The sequence below is a fragment of the Chelmon rostratus genome, chromosome 6 (genome assembly GCF_017976325.1).
Source record: "Chelmon rostratus isolate fCheRos1 chromosome 6, fCheRos1.pri, whole genome shotgun sequence".
NCBI lineage: Eukaryota > Metazoa > Chordata > Actinopteri > Chaetodontiformes > Chaetodontidae > Chelmon > Chelmon rostratus.
The window spans coordinates 26,841,484-26,864,549 of record NC_055663.1 but is presented as its reverse complement, the minus strand read 5'-3'; the positions used below and the strand labels follow the sequence as shown (position 1 = coordinate 26,864,549).

General features: G+C 44.0%; 1 protein-coding gene across 1 annotated transcript in view; it reads right to left on the bottom strand.

The window, feature by feature from the left end:
- The window catches only part of mgat4c (mgat4 family member C), a 34,149-nt gene extending 11,681 nt beyond the window's left edge, over positions 1 to 22,468 (bottom strand). Inside the window, exon 1 of the mRNA XM_041939681.1 lies at positions 22,375 to 22,468. Within this exon, the coding sequence (XP_041795615.1) occupies positions 22,375 to 22,468 (94 nt within the window). The remainder of the gene's footprint in view (positions 1 to 22,374) is intronic.
- Between the last annotated feature and the right edge of the window lie 598 nt (positions 22,469 to 23,066).

Sequence of the window (23,066 nt, the reverse complement as noted above, 5' to 3'; positions counted from 1 at the left end):
ACTGGGTGCAAATTAAGGAGTCTCATACGGCTAAACCCACTGTATGCTAACTAGCAACAAAAGCTAGTGATTAGACCAAAACCAAGCTAAAAACAGAGTTTAACAGGTAGCTGGAAACCTGACTCAAACACACAATATACAACGTTTCTGCACTACAATGCCTAAGAGCGACTAATGTTATATATTTTGATGAGTTCAGTACTTACATTGTTGTTCAAACACAGGGAAATTCATAATTTTATTGAAGTTAATGGTAGGTTACATTTGGTGGTGGCTACTAGAAACATGCCACACCACACAGCCAGGACGGAAGTTGGCGAACGTGACTAAACGTAACATGACTAAAACTACAAACATACCTTATCCGTGAACACTCGTTCCTGAGTCACGTTAGATTTTCAACTGCTAAGGTGGTTGTTCAACAATGATGACAACGACTTCCATTAAACTACATCTTTTGTTTCCACTGATTTGATTGAGAGACCCCTTGTGGCAGAAAGTACATAACACACATTTAAATGAGATAAAAATGTTCATCCACGTCTGCTTAGTGTGTAACTTTGCTAACATGTTAGCCACAGCAAATTGAATTACAGTAACAATATTAGATAACAATAAAATTCCTTGTACTAGTAGCGTGAGAATAAGGCTACAGCGTGTGTTATTTAGTATGTATGGGGCGACTGTAGGATTAATTCATAGATGCTGATTATCACAGCAGCTCTGGGATTTTCTGGGATTAAACTTGGAAGAAAACTTCTTTTGGATTTTTTCAACGAATTTTCAAATCAGAAACAAAACACATCAGAATACTGACATAAAGCTTGAATGAAAAAAACAAACTTGCACAGATATTATACAACTGTTAGCTGCTGATGGTGACGTGATTTTTGTCTAAGTCATTAATTGTTTACTGCAACCTTCCAGTTTTGGGGTCTTTTTTTGCCCAGTGTGCTCCTGTGCTTCCCTTTCCCTCTGCACTCCTGACTTCAATTATTCAATCAAGACCCATCAGCTATCACAGTATATAAGCGCCAGCCTTCCAGCCAGTATTTGTTGAATTGTCAGCTCACCTAAGTGAGAACAGTGATTACTTCGTGTAAACCTAACATCCAGTGGATCCCATAGTGTTTTCCATTTAAGTCAAAAAAGCCATGAGCGTCAAAAGCAACCTACATTATCCTAGAGATCACACGTTCTTTCCTTCCGAACACGGGAGACTGAGCAACAAGCAGAAATTGAGATGTACAGCACGATACCTCAGTGGAGAAGCTCGTGTTTCCTCCTGGCCTCGAAAAGCGGAGTTCGTCTGCTGAGACGTTGACCACCTATCCCACTGCTACACTGATGGGAGAATATCCTATATCCCTGCATCCTCGGAAGTCTCCCAAGTCTCCACCATGAATATTTGATGAGAGATGTGTGGGATGGCCAATCACTAAAAGACATTTATCTCCGATACCCCTGACTGGGCAGCCCTGGCTGAGCCTCTCCTTTGGTAATCAAAAACAAACGTTTCATGGATGAAAAGGCCCTTTCAAGAGAATCATTGATACCACTGTAATGCATGTTTGTAAGATTAGCTGTGCTCCATGCTGAGAATGCATCAGGATTCAAAATCTGAAACCCCACATTTATATTTTCCAAGGAAACGATAAAGTGCAACCTATTTTTTGTGCATCTCGCCTGCCTGTGTTTGTTGTGTCTGGCCTCCCACGAGTCTCCGAGAGCACATGGTCTATATTAATTAGCTATTCTGGGACTTAAGTCTGTACTTATTCAACCTTAACGACCCTGTTTGTGCCACAGCAACATTACAGAGTGTTCAGCAAATTCCTGCGGTCATCGCTCAGACCTTGAGTTTTCCATCATCAGCCTATTATTTTATAACCTTGGTTATGCAAAACACAGTGGCATTTGTGATGACAGAAATGAGCTCCCAGGTCCTCATAAAGTCCCTGCTCCAATTCCGTACCCTTTTAATTATGCTGCAATTGAGCTATTTCTTCACTGTAGTTCCACGATTACAGCTCCTTCTCTTCTGTCTCCAACTAATGAGATTGGAAAAGTGTCAAAACTGTGGCTAGTGTTGGACTTCTGCTCCGAAACACAGTGACTTTTGAAGGCATGTGTCCAAAAGCATTAAATTGTTGGGTTATTATTAACAATCAACAACTCTATCAACCTCCTGCAAATGTATTATAGTCATTTTGTGCTACGGGGCCAGAAAGGTCTTTTTAATTGCACCTTTAACCTCCATCTCTTCTTGTGAAGCTGCTCAATGGCCACCTGGTAAAGGACAGTGGTTGTACTGTAGCCAGGTGACCAATGATCTTGACTATGTCTAGATTTATGGTTATATATTAACACAAAAGCTTTCAGTCTGTATATATATATATATATGCACACACATGAAATATCTTTTCTGCCGCTTGTATTTGAAACTGTGGTGGCAGTTTATTGCTGTAATCAGACAGAACTAAATGAGGCACCAAACCAACTGTAACACAATTACACTTTAATTAACGAGTGTTTTACTCTTCAGTGACATTTATGCTCAGAGCGAAAGACTAACAATGTCTCCACAAAGATGACGCTGGCTAATTTCCCAGGTCTGATTCCTCATTTTTGTCCTCCAGAAAATCAACTGGAATCAGGTTGAGGGCAAACTTGCAGTCAAGAAAATGTGGTGTCACATTCTGCTACTCATACATGTCCTGGTGTATGTGTATAATGCCTTTTATGTGCTTGCATGTCAGCGTGTTAATTTTGTCCCATTTACAGTTAAATCTAGGCCTGTTTATAATTACTCTTCTCTGAAAAAAAATTCTCTACTACTTTTTTTCCACTGCTGATAGATCCTTGATCAACCCCGCTGAGGTTAATGAACCATCCATCTGTGTGTTGCAGCGCAGTGAAATTGTGTCTCCTGTTTTTGGATGTGTAGCCAAAGGGACTGCTCCGTTTGAATAGCGGTTGTCTGCAATTACTCTTTAGGTGGATCTACTGCTGTCAGTTTGAGATGCTGACAAAGGATGCCCTTTGCCTTTGAAGTGCTTCATCTTGCCTCAGGTAAAAGAGTCCACAACTTGGCAAAAAGGAAAACTTTTTGTTTGGTTCCCAGCCTCAGGCAGGCTTTCAACCAAGTGGGCTCCTCTGATGTTGAAATATACACATTATTCATTCAAACTAGTGCATCAGAAAAGAAAAAAAAAGAAAAAAAAGACAGAGAATCATCCCTACTCATTTCATGAAAGTGCAACCAGACCGCTCTATTAAGAGAGTGTGCAGCACATTTCCTCTTACCTTTTGAAATAGCAAATCAGAATCCAGAAAAAGCTTGTCTGTGTGCATTATTGATGCCACTCGAGTGAAAGAGGTAGCCACGAGTATGCCTTGCATCCAAATCTTAACCTGGCAACGCGGGCAACAAAAAACACATATCTCCTATTGATATTTTGAGTTTGATGTTTGAATGAGCACTCATGTTTTTAATGATAAATATCATTTCAAAGCACGCTCGGCCTAATACTAATCAATTTGAAAGGCTGAACCACTCCCGCCGTCGTGTTTTCAGCAGGTTTCTAAATGCATTCCGCAGACGCAGCCATTCTCTTTCACCTCTAGAGCAGAGGCTCTTGTGTTTATTATTCAGCGTAAGTCGGCACACCAGCCCGGCTCCACCTTTGGCTCATTTCCGAACAATTTTCAAGCTTCCTGTAAAATGAATATGCATTGCCTTTGCAGTGAATCCATTTGCAAGACAGAATGATAATGAAGAGAAAGTGCTTTCAAAAAACCCAATTAATCTCATGTAAAAAGGCTGCTCAATGCTTCTAATGAGATGCCATTTTAATAAGCGGGTATGTTGTACAACAAAGCCATTTGGTAAACATTATTGTTTATTTGTTTGATGACATGCAGGCAATGGAGGGGACTGGATTTTGTGAAAAATAAAAACACCCACCTGTGTTTAAGGTAAAGAAAATGTGCCCTTTCACTTGTGAATGCAGTGGTTACGGTTGCACATGCAGGAGTGCGCTGGGAGAATGCACGTTAATGTGTATTTTGTTTTCAGGAGTTTATACAAAGCCGCATTTACATTAAACCGCTTCTTATTGAAAATAACCTTGAGCAGTGAGCGATCTCAGGAGTGTCCAATGAATATCACAATAACTCAAGAAAATCAAGCTCGTCTCCATAGGAGGAAGCTGCTCGAAAATTGACACAAATTTGGAGGGAAAATATTTATGGGAAGCTCATAAACAGAAGCTCGGTGCAGGCACAACCTAATTTCTTTTTTATTGCACCATGAAATACACCTCTCAGAGGCTGCTGCTTGGACATGTAAAAAGGAGAAACAGATCGCGGTCAGACGACGAGCCGGGCTGTGTCAAAGCTCGCTGAAAACTGCTGAGAGATGGATCAAATTTGAGGGGTAATCGGTAGCTTGTAAACAATGCTGCTTTCAGAAGAAAACAAATCTACTTGTTATTGACTCAAAGGCTGCCGACTGCATCTCTGCCTGGTTGAATGTGTTTACTTATTCATCAAGGCGGAGAGGGCCGGCTACTTTCTCAAACTCCGGGTCCCAGCAGTTATCCTTTTTACTGCTGTCGGACAAGAGGGGCAGACCCGATTAAAGATGCATGGCGACCAGTGAGTTGAGCTTAAAAATCTTCAAGCTTTGCACTGCCCACGTCAAATATTCATGACCCCTACTGCGTGTGCAGTCTTTGGCACATGGAGCTAATGTAGCTTTTTCCACTCGTGTTAGGTCTGCATGTGCATCTGCGTTTGGCAGTGTAGGCGCTGCATCTCCATCTGCCATGCAGAAAGAAAAGGGAGGATGGGTGGCTGGCAGGTTTAGGAGGCCACAGCGGGTGTAGCATTGAGGTCTCATTCAGTGTTAATGGATGCTTAGGTGCCCCATGTTGTGCCGTCTGACCTGCACTCGCCACACATTGCTTGGTATTCAGGGCGACACTGGCGGAATGAGAGGTAATAACAGTGAGCTGGGCAAACTTTGCACTGAAATGTATGCATGAAATGAGTATTCGTAAGCAATACAGCCGTACAAATCAGAGAAAGTTAAAACGGGTTGTGGGAAGCTAACAGTGGGAGCTTGTGTTCATACTGGGAAGTGCCATCGCGTCAAGCTGTCAGCATGTGAAGCAGTGTCAATTTAACACTGCCTCACTTTGCATCCTCAAAATCAGAATCAGAATGAGCCTTAATGGCCAAGTATATATGCACATAACTAGCTTCATCATTAGCTTTAATCTTCAGGCTCCTGCTATCTCATCAGCATGAATCTAATGTACCTAGAATTTCACTTTTTCTTTTTATCTATGCTATTGTATAGACTATGAAAATCACAAATCTTGAATAGATCCAGAAACTGAAATAAAGTAAAGTCTTGCAAAGCTGCAGCCACAGTAAAGCTAAGCTAATCTTAAAAGTCACTCATAGAGAGAAAGTCAAAAAGTTGGCAACACTGACTGTCGCTGAGCTTCTGAATCTTTATTTCCCTTAATGTAGTAATAAAGTCATAAATAAGAAACTAAAAACTAGCAAATTAATATCCAGTATCATGAAAGATTGAGTTTTAGCTGCAGGAAAAATAGCAGCTCTGCTTTTAATAAATACAATTATACAATATTTCAATAACGGCACATACATTTCTGCCATGACTTATGTGGAGATGATATATGTATATATTTATATATTTATGTTGAGGGCATCTTTTTGCATTCATTTCCATTCTGTCACTGACAGTCACAGAAAGTGTGATTAATTCTTGGTCCTTTGCCATCATTGTGATTTATTTATATATGGTTTTAAGAGTCAAAGCGTTCCAGTCCAGCTAATAACCCATCAAAGAGAGTCTAAAAATATCCAGTAAGCCTCTTCTCTCTGCTCCATTCAGGAACCAAAAGGAAATATGACAAATGGCAGTCAAATCTCACTGTAACAGCTTTAAGTAGCTGCTATGCATCAACCCACAGTCAAATCGCTCCACTCACTTCCTTGATCTCCCGACTCTGCGGCCGCTTCACTCTCTGTGACCGTCAGAATGAAGATGTGCTGTTGTCTTTAGCAGCCTAGCGTCGCTGGACTTTAAAATGCGAAATGTACAAATATGCAACTTTTTTTTTTTTTGGATTGTGCGGTGATGCTAAATGTGGTCGGCGTATCATTGAGCGTCCTTTCACATTGTCTCCCCCTGCAGCGGTGCCGCGGTGCTCATTTTCTCACCTTGTTTTATTCTCGGCTCAGATTGGAGACGCATGGGCGATTATTGCCTCGTGTTCAGGAAGAGTGACAATGGGCGCTGAGCCGTGGCCCGCCCGGCCTCTCGTTTGCCGTCTCGCTCGCCGTGAAATACGGCCCAAGTGAGCGGTATGAGGGACGGCGCAGTTCAGTCCGTGATGGATGTCGTCATCGCTCATTGAGAGCTCCAAGACATTTTAGATGAGGCCCAAAGATGCAAACAACTTCAGTTTGCACACAATATCGATAGCATAATAATTATAACAGTGTGCTAAACATTGTCCTTTGCAGTTTCAGCTGACCTGCCAGAGCTGAAATGAGGCTTTACCTTAGTTTTTTTCATTATTATGCCCCACTTATCAAACTGGGACAGAGTATCTCTCTCACACTGTACGGTCACCACTCCTGTGAAATCATAAAGCAGAAAATCACCATCCATCTGACATTTTTCGCTGGGGAAATAGTGGCGATAACTCCTGACTGAGTTGGCATTTGGAAGTTGGACGCTGGCGCCTCGGGGACAGGACAGGACAGGAGTGGTGGGCTGAGAGTCGAGAGGGAGCGGAGAACAAGTTTTTCTCTCTTGCGGCGAGGATCCGCTTTATCAGTCACAGCTGCTGCGAGGCCGGCCCTGGTGGGCACAGACGGTCGGTGAAGCCCCTACATTTCGCTCTGCACAATGTGCGACGGGGGGTCTCTCAAAATAGAAGACAATAATATGCATGGTGGGCTCTTCAAGGAGGGAATGTAACACACCATATGGGAGCCGGAGCATGCAAAATATTGAAACATTGCTTTAGACACAGTTGTCTGATGCCGCTGATAGCTTTCATTCCTGACTCTGACAGCCACAAAGCACAGATTTCTTTGAATACATAAATTCTGGGTATGGCTTTGTGAAGGGTGGGACGAGACGACAGAAAATGATGTGTCTTCCAGATCCTTCCATTATTCAAAACACAGCTCAAATCCTTCCCAACAACACAGATGCAAACCTCCAGCTTTAAAATAAATACACTTGCATTTTCCTGTTGCTTCAGCTCTCGTCTAAAAGGCTCATTCAGTCAGTTTGACATCACGTATGCTCAGTTGGTCATTTTGGGAGTGAAAAATGGCTTGAAATGAATGAGAGGCAGCAGCAGAACGAGGGCAGAGAATCAGTAACCGCAGACCTGACTGTTTGATGAGAAACTTAACTAGGCATGCTTGATTGTTTTACCTGTAATCAGTGGTAATTAAATGGAAATAGAGCATGTCACTGTTCTGTGTTTACCATAATCCAATGCATTGTAGTGACCGAGAATGAGATTCATTAGCCAATAAACTGTACAGTGAACAAGGGTTATAAATGTCGTGACTGAAGTAATCGTTAGCAGACACTGCAGCAGTAAAGTAATGTTATTACACTTCATCTCTGATCTCTTCCTATAGGTAACATGTTAAAAAATTATATCGTTGCCTTTCTAATCTTTAGATTGCTTGTGAGTTGCTGAATAAGTTGAGCTTTTCCGGACTGACGCAATGCAACCAGTTATGATGGATCCAGCCAACAACTGAAGGACGTTTCCATGTTCCACATCTACTTATACTAAGAACTACTCAGAAAACCAACTGTGGATGCTTGTTTCTTCTGCATAAAATGAAAAGTTTGCATGTGTAATATCAATTTGCACTGCTATTATCATTTCCTTCAGTCCAACCTTTGTGCTATTCATAGCCTCAATCCGATAAATGTCATCCCACGCGAAGGTATCTGAGATATTTAGTCATGTTTCCTTTGACATCTGATGTAATTCATTCTCTCTCTATTTTGTGCACCCTCCCCCTTCATATGTTAAATTAGATTAACATCTGAGCTTTGGATAGGCTAAAGAAATGGACATTGATCCACTTAACCCTGTCCACATCCCTTCTGCGCCCCCTCCCCTCTATTACACCGCCCCCTTCCCCCTCAGATCTCCCCTTCCAGTAAATTACCAAGAACCAGACCTTGTCTTTGATGTGATTGAGGCTTGTCTCCACAAGAGAAATTAGCCAACATTCATCAGAACCTTGGCACACAGGCAGAAAAACAAGATGAGTGTTTTCCTTGGTGATATGTAGAAATTATAGTCTTGTCAACAGAAAGGCAGACTGTTCAATTAGACGCTGAGCTCCCTCCTGAAGGCGAGCAGCACAGCAATGATCCAATCAGGAGGGGAGCTGGCTGGTTAATATGGCTTGTCACGTCTGAGCTCCCTTATCTCTGGGTAATGCCGCTCAACGCCAAAGGGGCACTGCATCCAACTCATTCCAATTGATTTAGAGCACAGAGAGCCCGCCTCCTTTAGGAGAGGAAATACCAACCTGGTTGAAGTACTTGATGGCACAGAGGTGGCTTTTATCCAGCCCACATGCTTTAAACTGCCGGCATCGCTTTGAGACACTAACTGCTGACATTTAACAAAGACAACAATGTGACCCCCGGGGCTCCATTCAGAGCATAAAGGTCAAAAAGCTGGACTTGGGCTCCCGCAAGCTGGGAGAGAACAGCACCAACCGTGAATGCTATTTGCTAAATGTTGACGCTCGTTGTGCAATTAAAGCCTTTGTTCTCCCACTACCACTGTGGTATAGACACAGCGACAGAGACAAAGAGGCGATGTTTAGATGAAAGGTGAAAACGCAAAAAAAAAAAAAAAGCTCATAAATCAAACGAAGCATTTGCTCAGACGCCTTGTCGCCCACTCGTTCTTTGGGTTCAAACCACAATTATTATGCTCTTACACAAACCCGGTGACATTTACATTCTGTCTTTTTACAACATGTTTACGAAGAGGCCATTTCACCGCTGAAAAACACAGCTCTGGGAACCTTGAACTGTACCTGGCTCTGTCTGCCATGAATAAACCATGAGCGCTATCGTGATGAAGGACTCGGCATCTCCTACTCATAGATACACAGGGTCTGACGCTCTGTCTGTTGAGCCGGTGTCCCAGCATTGACTGCCGGTTGTAATTCTCTCAAGAGATTGGAGCTGACAATCTCCGGCTTGCCAGACACAAAATCCTGTTTATCTGTCGAGACGAGCGGCTGTAGCCCGCCATTCTCTCCCAGCTCTGCCTGTAAGCTCTCCGGGCAGACGAAGTCTTAGACAACACGAAGACAGAAAGACAGGCCTGATAGCAAAACTGGCTGCGCCATCAACGCTCGTGACACCCGAGAAGTTCGGTCAGTGGTGGCTTACCCGGGACTGCGGAGGCTCAAACTCCGAGGACTAGATTTGACTTTCATGTTCTTTTGAAAGAAGTGCTCGAGGTTAACTCAGAATTTCTTTTGTCTATAATAAATCGAGGTACTTCAAACTTACCAAACTGCACTCTGAGAAAGTTTTGGGTCTCTTCTCACTATCTTAGACCCGCTATCTTTCCAAGTAAGGGGAGATTTTCTTCTTTTTCAGCGGGTGGCAATTGATTTCACATTACCTTACCTGACTGCTGGAAGGGTACATGCAGTGTGTAGAGGCCCAAAGAATCAAAGTGTGTTGACAAAAAGCCTTGAGACTCCTTCAGAGATCAGCGTTTCTGGTAGAGTGGCTTACACACAGCTTGTTCATGTAAGAAGGACTCAAGACAGAGGGATTACAGAGCATAAAACATGGCCGAGGAGGACAAATGTGTAACTCGGAGAGAGATGGCAGCTGTGGCAGGCATGTGAGCCAAGGTGCCAGCGGAGAGTGAGAGGGGAGTGTTGATGGGCTCGCTCGGTGGAAAGGAGTGATGTGAGGGTAAGGTCGGGCAGATGGTGGCCGATAATGAGGGTGTAGAGGTGTAGGAGGGGAGCCGTGCTGTTCTCAGGCTACGGCTCGGCAGCAAAGGATCAACACTGACTTCAGAACCAGAGAGACTGCAGGAAAAAAAAAGAGGTGTGGGAGGTAGAGGGAAGAAAGGAAGAACAGACCCTGTGATGGGGGTGAGCCCAGTTACTCTGCGCAACCTTAACAAGTACACCTATCATCCCGTGATGCCTGCACTCAGGTGCACCAACCAATCACCGAATGTGAGAAATATCTCAGCATTCACCCTCCTGAAATTCTCCAGCTCCTTTGGGTGCTTTCACTCCTGGAATCTTTCTCCACTATCGTGACCTTGCCTTCATTAGTGGGTTGACATTAATGCATAATTAATAAGGAACAAATGAGTCTATGCTAATAAAGCGGCCACAAGTGTGACAAGGGGAGTGCAGGTTTTTGCGGTCTGGCTTGGGGGGGAGACATCTTCTTCCCTGCCCACATACGCTATCAGATAATCTGGGGGTAAATACAGCTGTGCTATCTGGAACAACGGGGCTAGGAGTAAAACCAGCAGATAGAGATAAGAATGAGATGAACACTAACACTAGAGAAATGGTTTGAGGTGGTTGCAACGTTTTCTCTACAGAAAAAATCAAAATATCATCCTCAGACCCGCAGTTCGTTACGCCGCCATCGTCTAATCGCCGCACATCTAAGAGCCCCTTAGCAAGCCAGCCTAGAAATGTGAGCGCGAGAAAAAAGGAAGTCAGAAAATCAAATAAAGTGATGAAAGGATGTGTCCTAATCCGGCTTACATGTCGTAATTTGTGTTGGCAGAAAAATGTGTGCCTTCGCTGTTTTACATTAACATTATGATCGGATTTCCTATTGGTGTTGACAGCGCTATGTGCTAATCCCCCTCCCCCCCTTAAAAAAAAGATCATACGTTTTTTTTTTCCCAAACATTCTGATTAGGCTTCATATTTGTTAAAAGAGAAATGTGTGCTTTATTAAGTCCCTTCATTACAACCCCCCCCGCCCCCCCCCCCCCCCCTCCTTCCTGCCTCATTTGGTCATGATGACAGTTGACAGGCCCCGCTGATTTTTTCATTAACGGCTCAAACCGTCACCAAAGCGTTGGTGGTACACAGGAAATGAGGGCTCGTATCAATATTCCGGATGACATCTCACACACAATGCATCTCAAGCAGACTCTGCCACGTGGTCCCCAGGGGGGGTGCTATTGATCAGCCTGCATTATCATTATCGATCTACAAGCCGAATCGGGAAGGGGGCAGGATCAAGATCAGCGACTACTTAACTTTGCCTCTTTATATCGAAAATCCTGGTTCCCATACTTGGAAGAGATGGCGTGAGCTGCCAAAGACCATCAGAACATCTCGATGTTTTCAACATGTGAGGCGTTTCATCGCCTCTGCCGTGATCTCACCTGAGAATCCTCGTATCAAAACAGAAGATTTAATTATGAGACTCATCAGTGCGGCGCTTGATTTGGTTCTCCTTCAGGTTAGTGTAAAGGAAAGTTAACAGGACTGTTGATCTTCATTTATGACACAGCATCTGATATGCGGCCATGCTCCTGGGCCTTCGAGTCAATACCAGCATCAGTTTAAAACCTTTCATTAAGGTAGGTATAACACTTCAGTGGCTACCTTATTTTCTCCTTTATCTTGAAGGCTGGAAGGTGGAAATAAAGCACAAGCGAAAGCCTCAGCTCCACACGGGATAAAATCTATTCTCTATTATTGCACTGCCGTTGCTTGAGGGCCGTCAAGCTAAAGGTAATGGCACTGCCTGTGATAAATTTATGGCTGAGCTGCTCCATGTTCCATGAGGGATATAACGGGCCGGGAATTGTCCAGATTGTTGAAGTCACAACTAAAATGACAAATGACCCTCCGGTGACAAATCAACAACGTCATTTACAATGTCATTCAAATGACTAAGTGTGCTCTAATGGCAGTCAATGCATTATATATTTACACAATGCTGCATGAGTAGACGGGCTTTACAGTGAGCTGTCAAACTTCCAGAATGATTGTAAGGAAGAGGACATCGGGCGGTGCAGAGCTGATTTGGGCGAGTCGATGCAAGTCGCCTTGGAAACCTCTCATGACAGCAACAGGATGGCACAGGAGGGGCAGCGAAACAGCTGGTTCACAGAGAGAGAGGATGCTACAGGATCCATGCGGACCATCTGAGGACCTTGGTCTGCATCCTGTTCATTTCACCTCTCATCTCAACGGATCGGACACCCTGACTCCGACATCCATTCGTTCTCTCCTTCGCGCCGGCCCACTCTGATTTGCGAGACTGCTCCATGCCAATTAATCAATACTCACAGCTGAAGCAAGTTGGCAGTGTTTCAGCGGAGCTAAGCTAATAGGGCACTAAAGTGGCTCCACATTTCCATCTTTTATAGGGCACAAGACCGCCTATTAAAACAGGACATGGCTCCGGCAGGACCTAACTTTTGTCATCACGTACTAAATAATAATTGGTTTACCAAAGGTTAATTGCTCAATAGATACTAGGCCATTGGAATTTAATTGTGCTGTTAAATGCCTCAGTTGTAGCCCATGCTTTTGTAATAGCTCATTTGACTTGGAATGAATGGAAAAACAGTTCGGATCCCAGAAGACTACTAAAAGTTGCTAACTGTTGCATAGAGTCTGTTCAGATTTGACATAGTGGGTATCAGTGCTTGACTCTCTAAATAATAACTTGATTTTCTCAAGCTGGAAACTCTCAGAGCACTAACTATCTTTCATTTATTAATTAAGCTCTTTCCACGATTTCGTTTTTTTCCACCCCTCCAGCTTTTCGTCTAGTCTTAGCATTGGTAGATATACACAAGTCAGCAAGATCAGCTGCACGTGGGAGCCGTCTCTCCCTCAGCAGATAATGGGAACATTAAAATGCCAATCTGGGATTTTGTGAGTACATCCGTTGTGCATATTAATTATTATATCCCTCAACTGTACGGGTTGAAGGGTGGATGGAAAATATGCTCTCTGCAATCTTTTTTTTTTTTAATCCAAAGTGGAATAGACATTTAATAAACATCTATTAGAGCTATATATATTAGAGCTTTCTCCAGTGTTTGCAAACAAAGATTAGACTAAATAATGTAACCACAAGTTCAATAAAAGATAAAGACCTCCTCCTTCCACTGACCTTGATTCATGCATCAGCAGGCCACTAATTCACGTTACGAGTGAAGAATATTCTCCTTCCCTCCATTATCCCTCTGTTTGTTGTTGCTAGATTAAGTATTAGGTGTTTAACATTGAACTGTGCACACCAAGAGATAAAAGGGTTGGAGAGATACAGATACATATTTAGGAGTACTTGCCATTTGAAAAATACGTTTTCAACTGCTGGAGCGGTGCCAAGAGAATTTCTAGGCACATCCTGTCAAGAGCACTACCTAATGGAGGCTTTATAAATTATGAGGACAACATCCATTCCTGCTATCAGCTCATTTCAAAGTGAAGGCTGGTGAGGCAGAGCTGTATCAAATGAACCCGGAGCAGACGTCTCATTGCTGTTTATCAAGCATCCCCTGGCAGGTCTGCCGGAACAGCAGACTATCAAGTCAACTAAAATATAATTACTTTGTTTATGTGCTTCCTCTGCCCTGCCTCCGAGGGCAGATGTGACCCAATTATGACAACTGAGCGACAACTGACTGACGCGCCGTTTCGCTAATACCGTCCGTCCGACACTAGCAAACGAATGATGAGCTCAAAAACAAGCTGACAAACATATTAGCACCATAGTCGCGTTACTTTCGTCTCCGTTTTGGTCTCCACCTCCTTCCGTGCAGCTGCTAGCTGTTAGATGTTCTTCTTTTGGGTAGCTGCTAATATTTCTGGCTGCTGTTTGGTGCTGGGCAGGTTGCAAACAGTTGGTTTCTCAGGGTTTTCTTGTGGAGCTAAAAGATGCTGCAAAGCTCATTAGAGCGACAGAGTTTTCAGTTGTTTGAGTCAATGTAATACGACGGATATCGACTGACGTTCCTTTAAATAATTAGTACTAAAAAAGACAGAAGAGGAGTTAAAGCAGTTCCTTCACAAACCACAAAAACTCCACAATGATGCCAAATCATTTGTCGTCTTTGTTGAGTTGAAACAGTCTTACTTTCTTACACGCTGAGGCTGTGGAATGATCAGACCGGAGTCGTATCTGGCAGATCCTCTGAGTGCAGGTTGCCTATAGCGCTGATGCTAATTTTTCTTTATGTTGCTGAAGCATTCTGCTGTAAGTGACATGTGTCATGATTCTCCTTTGTTCCCTGTGCTGTATTGCTTGTGGTGTTTCAACGATAAAAGCAATTTTCCTCCGTGGTATCAACGCAGTCTGTCATACAGGTGAATTTTCATTCTGCTGCATTGCTCTCTGCATTACTCTGAAGGTTTCCCCCCCAAAAGAAACCCCTACCGAGCACGCAGTGAAGCCAAGACTTCTGTCTACATACCCTCTAACATGTTGTCGAGGCAAAGCGGCCCCCCTGAGGCCGTGCACATGATTGCGCCTGGTGAAATTAGATTAACCGTCAGCTTCCCGCTGTGTTTGTTGTGAGAGATCCTGCTGCCAAACATTTGACAAGAATGTCACGCGGAAAACCTCCGCCACTCCGGCGAAGCTGCCAGCCCTGGCATCTGACCCCTCAGCGCGTCCGAGCAGCTACAAGTGCTTTCCATCTCCTCCGACTGCTCAACCTGTCAATCTGCCTATTCAAAGGTTTCCCCTTTCCCCAGGAAAAGCTCATTTTCCCTTCCCCTCGGCCCAGTCAGTAAGTGTCACTTCAGTTTAGATTTCACTGCCTCCCTGCAGCCTTGCACTAAAGCTCCCGTGGAGGGATTTCTGTCTGCCGTTGTGGACCTGCTGTCCAATTAAAACTGTAGGGGACAGGGGATTAAAAAACGACTGAAGCCGACTTCACGTTGAGACTTTCTGAATGTGTACTTAAACCAAACACGCTAGAAAAATAACATTTAGACGAAGCAGAAAACAACAGTCATGTGGACAGACTTTGATAGAATGTTGACTGGATAGATTTTTTCCTCTGTTTTAAAGGCTCAATTCTCAGATGTCCTCTGGTGAGCTGCCTGTTTACAAGAGTCCCGTTAGGCATGCCAGCATCACAGAGGGGCTGAGTCTTAATACAGCCTGATGCTTGTCTAGCTTCCAATCTGCTACAGATTGCAGGCCTGCCTGTGAGAGTAATGAGAGACCGGTTCTGCCACAGAGATTTCCTCAAAGGCCGCTGGATTAGGAAGCCACAGGAGCCGCTGCCTCTGCAAGGCGGCAACCCCCCTTTTCTCTGCAAATCAATTCTAATTTTCCTCTCCGTGTCGATATCCCGCTCATTGCTCTCTTTCATTCAGGCTTCCCATCATGCAGCTGTGTTATTTTGCTTAACTTGCTAACAGCCGCTGTGGTTGTTAAGAGGCGGGATGACTACCTTAACCAAGAGCGTCTGTTGTGTTCAACAAACTACCTCTCAAATGGCCAACAAGTGGGAATCACTTCAGACAGGGGTATTTGGCGAAGTTGTCCATTTCTTTTCTTATAGATAATTAAAAAGTTTTTGTTCTTGAAGAACGTCCCTGAAGGTTTTTGTATACTTGCCACCCTTCTACTGTGGATGTCTCATGGCATTTTGTTGGTGTATTGCATTTTTTCCTGGCTATCGCATCAGTTGTCAGGTTAAAAATGCCAGTGAGTGAGAGCACGTTATTGCAGCAGAGAAACTGCCTGCAGCAACATATTAAAACAGGGTCACAGGCTAGCTTTGCCCCGGGCTCCCTGTCAAATTTTGGTTTTGATGTAACGAGTATGTTTCAGATGATGGTGAGATGCGTGTGGAGAACCCTCTCACCAGAATTAGAAATATTGATTAAAAACTAATCCCTCAATTTTGGCAGGAATTAGTGATGTGAAATTGTTTGTTCTCGAGCAACTCCTGTTTACAACCGGAGTCATGAAGACAAGAGCAGATCTTGCACAGTTAAAAATTGGATCAAATCAGTGTAATGTTTGCAAGATTGTCAGTCACAGTGCATCATTTATTGGAGATGGAGGACATATATTCATTGAAACATAGGAGGACAGATAGATGCAGCAGATTTCAATCCAAATACGCACACCAACCTCAAAAACTTCACTTACAACTTGACTGCGTCAAAGAAATCCTGACTTTCAACCACTCCTAATACCACACCTTGTCCTCTGGCTAGCACTTACTTCCCCAGATGGAGAAATCAGTAATTGGTGTACCATATTTGTAGGATGAAAGGATGTGGGACACCGGTGCAAAAAGAGCTGGTAAAGTAGCCCTGAGAAGTGCGGATGCGCCTGCTATCAAATGGCGGAATGTAGCTATCAACCCCATAATCACAAAATTGTCCTCAACAAAGGCAGCCAATGCTTTTTGTCATCTCCTGTAGGTTATGAGTAGCCGAGTAGAAAATTGCCTGGCATGGGCTCATAGCTACGTACCTGCTTCTGTATCACCTGATTATTTTGTTTGCTGAAGCCCATTTTTAGGCCTCCGACTCACCAGATTTCATCAAATTTTCTGGATGGTAGCTTTTATCACAATAGCGCTAATCGCTCCTACTTACTCATGCTACAGTAATGCAACATTAAAGAGACCTGACATGACGGGAGGGAAATCTCAAAATGGATGTGAATTATGATTTGCAGCAAAACAGCAGAGGGACTCCAAACGAAGGCAGTGTTGCAAAATATTCTGTTAATGTAAAAAAAAAAAAAAAACAGCCAATGACATGATTCAGACTCATTTATTAATAATCCACATCCTTGACCTTTTGTGGTTGGCTGCGCAGCTTCAAAGCGAAATAATTATTTAGAAAAAAGGACTTGCAGTTGATGCAGACTTGCAGTTGATGCAGCAACATGTTTCAAACAGGTTGGGAAAGATGTGGAACGCTCCAAACACACCTGTTTGGAACATTCCTCAGGTAAACAGGTTGATTGGTAACAGGTGATAGCATCATGATTGGGTATGAATCATCCTGGAAAGGCTCAGTGGTTCACAAGCGAGGATGGAGCGAGGTTCAACACTTTGTGAACAGGTGGTTGGATAAAGGATGTAGCTGCATGGACTCAGGAACTCTTTGTCAAACCGTTGTTGTTTTTATTCATGTTTTCCACAGCATCCCAACCTTTTTTTATAGGAGGATTTGTAAAATCATCTCAGCTAATGCTGGAAAGATATCCAAAAAAAGGGCATCAACAAATGTTTAAACTAAACCCCGGCCAAGACGAGAGCTTCGGTAACCAGGAGGTGAGTAAACCAGTAACCTCTGTCAAAGGACGAGATTTCCTCGACAAGAGGAGCAGAACAATGTGCACTCAGTCCCAATTGCTTTGTCTCGGGAATACCTAATGCGCTGCTTTGCTGGAGAGAGGCCAGATAATAAAGCTCAGTCAGGATCAGTGAAGCCGGTCTCCACTGACTCTACCCTCATTGTTGGATGCCTCGCTCCCTGGGAGTCGCTGTACGTTATCAGTGATCATCAAAGGCACTGTCAGGAAAGTGTGGAACTGGGGCTTCCACAGGCTGTCCGAGACGCCAGACACATCCAAATGAGACAGGCTTATTAATTCTTCAGCAGCCACACGGCTTCCTTTTCCCCAAGACTCATTTTGGTACATTTAAGGATGATAAAAGCTCAGCCAGGGCGCTCCCCCGCCTCCTTCCGCTGTCTCCCTTTTTCTTTCTCACACATACATCATACATAATGCAGGCACATGCGTTCAGCTGATCTCAAGAAGATACTACTCCTTGCTTTAAAATAGCTGTCATGTCTCAAAGTCTTTTGTACGAATGGAAATAAGGACATTTCAGGGACAAAAATTCAGAGTTGAAAACGCACACAGTGAAACCTGTGGTTTGCAGCTACTGCTTTCTGCACGTAGACACAATGCATCTCTTTCACGGCTCAGCTCTCTGCCTTTCCCTTCTGGCAGTGGCCAAATAGTGGAGCCAGACAGGTCTCAGTAATAAATGTGTTTATGATTGATATGCCCATACGACACGAGGACCAGTGCAGTGAAAAGTTCACGCGCGCTCGGCAAAACTGTTCCCACGCAGAAAGTTTGCAAGAAAAAAACTTGACTGTTGTTGCGGTTCCCCTGACACGATTGCCGCTCAGCTACAAGAGTGACATGTGAGGGAGACAAAGTCGCTAATTCTGCAAAATGAAGAAGCCAATTTCTCTCCAAATAATGTCAGAATGGTTTTCGCTGAGAGAAAATGGAATCTCGCACAATGAGGGCTGCTTTAATGGGAGGGAACAGAGGAGGACAAAGCCTTGAAATTCATTACAACTTTTTTTACATTTTCCCTCTATTGCTGCACATTGGATTATATGTGAAACATCAAAAGCTTTAATTATCTTAATTACTCCTACATTTGCAAGCAGGGAGGCTCCTTGAAACCAAAGGAAAATGCAAGTGTTTCTGTGGCAAAACTAGTCGTTAAAATGCACATAATTTGAATGTTATATGAGAACCTTAATTGGTGAATTCATGGTTATCAAGGGGCCTCCTTCATTACAATTCAAGAGGCTCCTTGGTGGTGGCCATATTTTCACATAATGAATGTGATTCTTTTCCTCCCTCAGTGCAATAACTAATTGTGCAGACCTGCTGATTGCCCCCACGCCACCTACACACCCTAAATTAATATGGAAAGTTTTTTTTTTTGTACAACTGACAACATGAATATGCGAAAACTCATCTCTGCACACTCGTGATTTGATAAAGTGGGCGTCCAATATTCAACAATCATGGATGGATTGAAATCCACACTAATAACTCTGATTAAAGCAACACCTCAACTATACTCAAAAGTTCAGACCTTAATAAGTTAATACCAGAAATAAATATCTCTGATGGGTGTGGTCAGTGGTCTAAGGTAAGGTCAGTAAAAATAAGACTTTCAGCTGGTGTTTAGTTGCTCTTTGTGTCGGCTGATTCGGGTTATTTTCAACAGCATAAACGAGGACCTACAGCTTCCACTGATTTCCAGGATTCGTTCGATGCAGAGAGCGCTGTCCACGGCCAATTGTGTTACTTTTACACATTAAGAAGTTGTGTAATCACTGGACTTGCGTGACAAACAGGATGCAGTTGAGTCAGTCTAAGGCAGTCTTGGTGAATCGGGGCATTAGTCTGATTGTCTTAATTGCAGTAAGGATGTAATCCACAGCTAAGAGAGCAAGTTGACCAGAATGTTTTGGTGTGTCTGCTAAATCCTAGCATTCTGTCCTTGATGTGCGTCCACAAAGTGGCAAAAAACCCAAAGAAAATGGTCCACTTTTTCATTATAACATGGATACAGCTGGATATTTTGCATGCATTTACATTCAAATGAAAGTAGCCACGGCTAAAAGGTCTGTGAACAAGGGGGCGGCCTCAGTGAGCGGCGTGCCCTCCTGTCTCAGGAGTGCGTTGGATAATGTGGTGGGGCTCACCCTGAGGTGCAGGGGATCTCACTGCAGGGCCAGATGACACTTGTGCAGGTCAACTCTTTTGGGCACAAAGCCCAGTTGACTTGTTCAGCAGAGCTAAGCCAGCAGCAACTGCCAGGGGGTTAGAGGTTAGCGTAAGCCGCTCTGGGCCACCGCAGCCCACTGATTCTGAACAGCAGGGTCGGCTGCAGGGCTGCAGGACCCCTCTGCTAGGTGACTCGCACTCGAACATACACACACACACAAAGAAAAGATCGGGAAATCCCTTCATGAGGATTATGGTTTTGGGATTTTCAAAAGGTGGTGGAGTTCTTCATTGGAACAACACTGTGGATCGTCCATCTTTCTGAGATCCACTTTTCAAGAAGGCATTATTATTGTGCCAAGACTGCATGAGCTGCCCATTAATATACACATTTCCTGTGCTTAGCCATCTTATATCCACTGCAGCAGACACACTGCCAATATGCATGTAATTTTCATATCTGCGCGGTGACTGGAAAAAGACATTATAAAATCTAGACCAAACACATGTTTGCCGACATATTAATGAAGCCCCAGTCGCCAAGAGAGATAGCAGCTATGCTGATACATCTCTTTAGCCCCGAGCATGCTAACAGCGGTGTCAATTTCTTGACTGAGTCCCTCAAGGCTGCTGGCACAGAAGATACTTCAGTTCGAGGAGTCGGGGGCTGGGGGGTGCTCCTCCCTCAATGCCGCCTCTCCGCATGAAAAGATAATTGTCTCCTCCTTACCCAGAGAGATGGGTGTATTTCCATGACCTATACTAGGTACTCTTCCCCTCTCTTGCACAGCCTGAGATGTTACAGTGGTTTGCCATAATTACTTTTGCTGATAGAGGTGAGAGAGGACATTTGCATCAGATGAGGCGCCCAGCGGTTGGATCTCCCAACTCGCCATATGCAGCTTTTAATGTCACCGTAATCTCTAAAGGTTAGCATTGGCAGCGCCACTGTATATCTCCGCAACTCGCTGAATCAGTGGTTTGGAAATAGGTTTGACATTGAGTTCAAGTAAACGCCAGAACACACATATGGTCGCAAAAACATGTACACACACGCTCCCACAAACACAAAGAAGATACCCTCGGAAGAGAGACTTTGTGCGTCAACATCCAATCTGCTTTTTTTTTTTTTGTCGTGCACTGAGTTGTGGTGCAAGATTGGCGAGGTCAGGTTGTGACTTCTTAACACAGCATCCCTCTCTTTAGCGATGCTCGGGGCTGCAGAGACAAACATGCAGAGTGAGTGCTCCTTACTCCTGTTTTGTCAGGCGGAGGTTTTCTCCTTTTAGCATCGGCTGTAATTTGTGTACAGATTCTTGCCTGCCTGCATATCTGCGTTTTCCAACAGAACAACTCTAAACATGACTTATAATTTTGCCATTGACGTATGCATATTGCAACAAAGAAATTCAAGATGATTACCAGATGACTACAAATTAAGATTGTCAACAAAATGATTCAGAGAAATCTGACAAACCGACAGAAAAAATCAGCTTAAACACCCGTCACGGTAATTGAAAGATGGCTCATCGGAGTCAGTTGCTAGCAGGTGCAATTAGTGTTGCTGTCTGCAGCAAAGCAGACGGGGGGCCTCAGATTGCTCTGGTTCGGTCGGTGGGTGCATCATGCAGCTGGAAAAAGGAGTGGAGGCACCTTTGAAGGTTTTGAAGGAAACAAGTGAATTACCTTTTCTGTTCTTCGTTAACATACCTGGCCTGAATGCATCAGTAAAATGTTCACTGACAAAGTTTTCCATTTGTTTTCTGACAAAATACATGATTTTGCAATACAATGTCCGCTCATGGTGACTACAGCTTTATTCAGCGTTTTTATGGTGTAGCCACTGGCAGCACAGTTAAGTGTTAGGGATATACCGTGGTCTTGGTTTAATCCAGAATATAAGTGCTTTTGTTGCCTCACTGAACTACACGTGAACCCTGGACTCCGGTTGAAGTCCTGAGCCTTCTGTGCTCGCCAGCGACTCCGGTGCGAGTCCATCTGATGTAATTGGGAAAACATAATTTCTAAGAGACTGGGTTGACTCGAGACGCCGCAAGGGACCGGGCATCAAAATCCATCCATTCACTCATGCATCCATCCATTTTATCCATGTCTGAGTCCCAGTAGTCTGATGATACCACTGACACACGGTATTCATTTTGGCCAGTCCGTGACGAGGAGTCCAATAACAAACCACCTCTTCGCTTCAAACGTGGCAAGACGTTCTTCCCAATCAACCCCCTCCAGGTTTCTCTGTAATTATCCAGAGCACAATGAGGTGAGATGTGCCGGCTGACGGCTGACCGGCCAACGATAGCTTAACTCTCGAGCAAGCCCGAAAAAATGCTCTGGTCATGCCAAAGCATTGTTTGTTTTTGTCTCATGGTTAAAGTGAAGCAAAGTTAAAAGAGGGACAAGCAGCAGTGCTCATCATCTGAAAACCCTGGCAATGCAGGTGAAGGATCATGATATCTCAAACAGATAACAGAGAATAGTAATAAAGATGAGCTACTGACATGCTTGCCATCATAAGGCTAACCAACAGGTGAGACTTTAAATGCTATCCCCCAGCATTGTGGATTTCAGTGATGGCCTCAAGCAAATGATTTGATATTTAATATTCAGCCTGGTAATGAAATACAGTCGTACATGTAGAGACAAAACGTAGTCATGCTTGTGTGGCTGATTTCAAAATGCCATATTCACAGTTGCACAAGTGCGCAGTGAATCAACATATTCAACCATCAAAAGTGGAATGAAAAGAAACCACTTACAATCCTCTGAAGGCTGCAATTTAGATGCGTCCTTGAGCCCGCTTAACAGTTGTAGCCTGATGCTGCAAAGGTGTGCAGTCAAGAAAACCTGCATCTCTCTGTCTTTGTGCCATCGCTTTTATTCCTCCCGATCTCCCACTCCGGGAGAACGATGCTGCCTTCCGCGGTCTCTAAATCCCACACCTCCCAGAGCATACGCGTCTGTTCATCACACTTTCTCCATTCTCCTCTTGCTTTTTTGTTTCTGGGATTCTGGTGACATTTTCAAAGTGCCAGATCCTTGCCTTGAGACATTGTGCATGTGCCCACACCTCTCCGCCCCCAAACACACACACACACACACACACAGAGCAGATAGACACACTCTTCGCCTGGAGCCAGGCCCCTCTGTGCTCGTCTACCTCAGAGAAGCTGGAGCTTGGCATAGAGAGGAGGCTCTGGTGGATTCTGTGCTCCGCCTGCCAATGCTGCTCTTTTGATCTGCAGCCAGCTGATGACAGATCTACATTAAGCTCATAGTCTTCTCTCCTTCGCCTCTCCCTCCTCCTCCCCGACACTGGGGCGAAGTGTTACCGTAAGTCCACGAGCATTGGTGGGAATCGGCATCCCGTGGGGTCGACACCGCGAGTCTCCTCTCACACCAAAATGAGAGAAATATAGAATGCTGAGTGGGTTTCCAGCTCGCAGAGAAA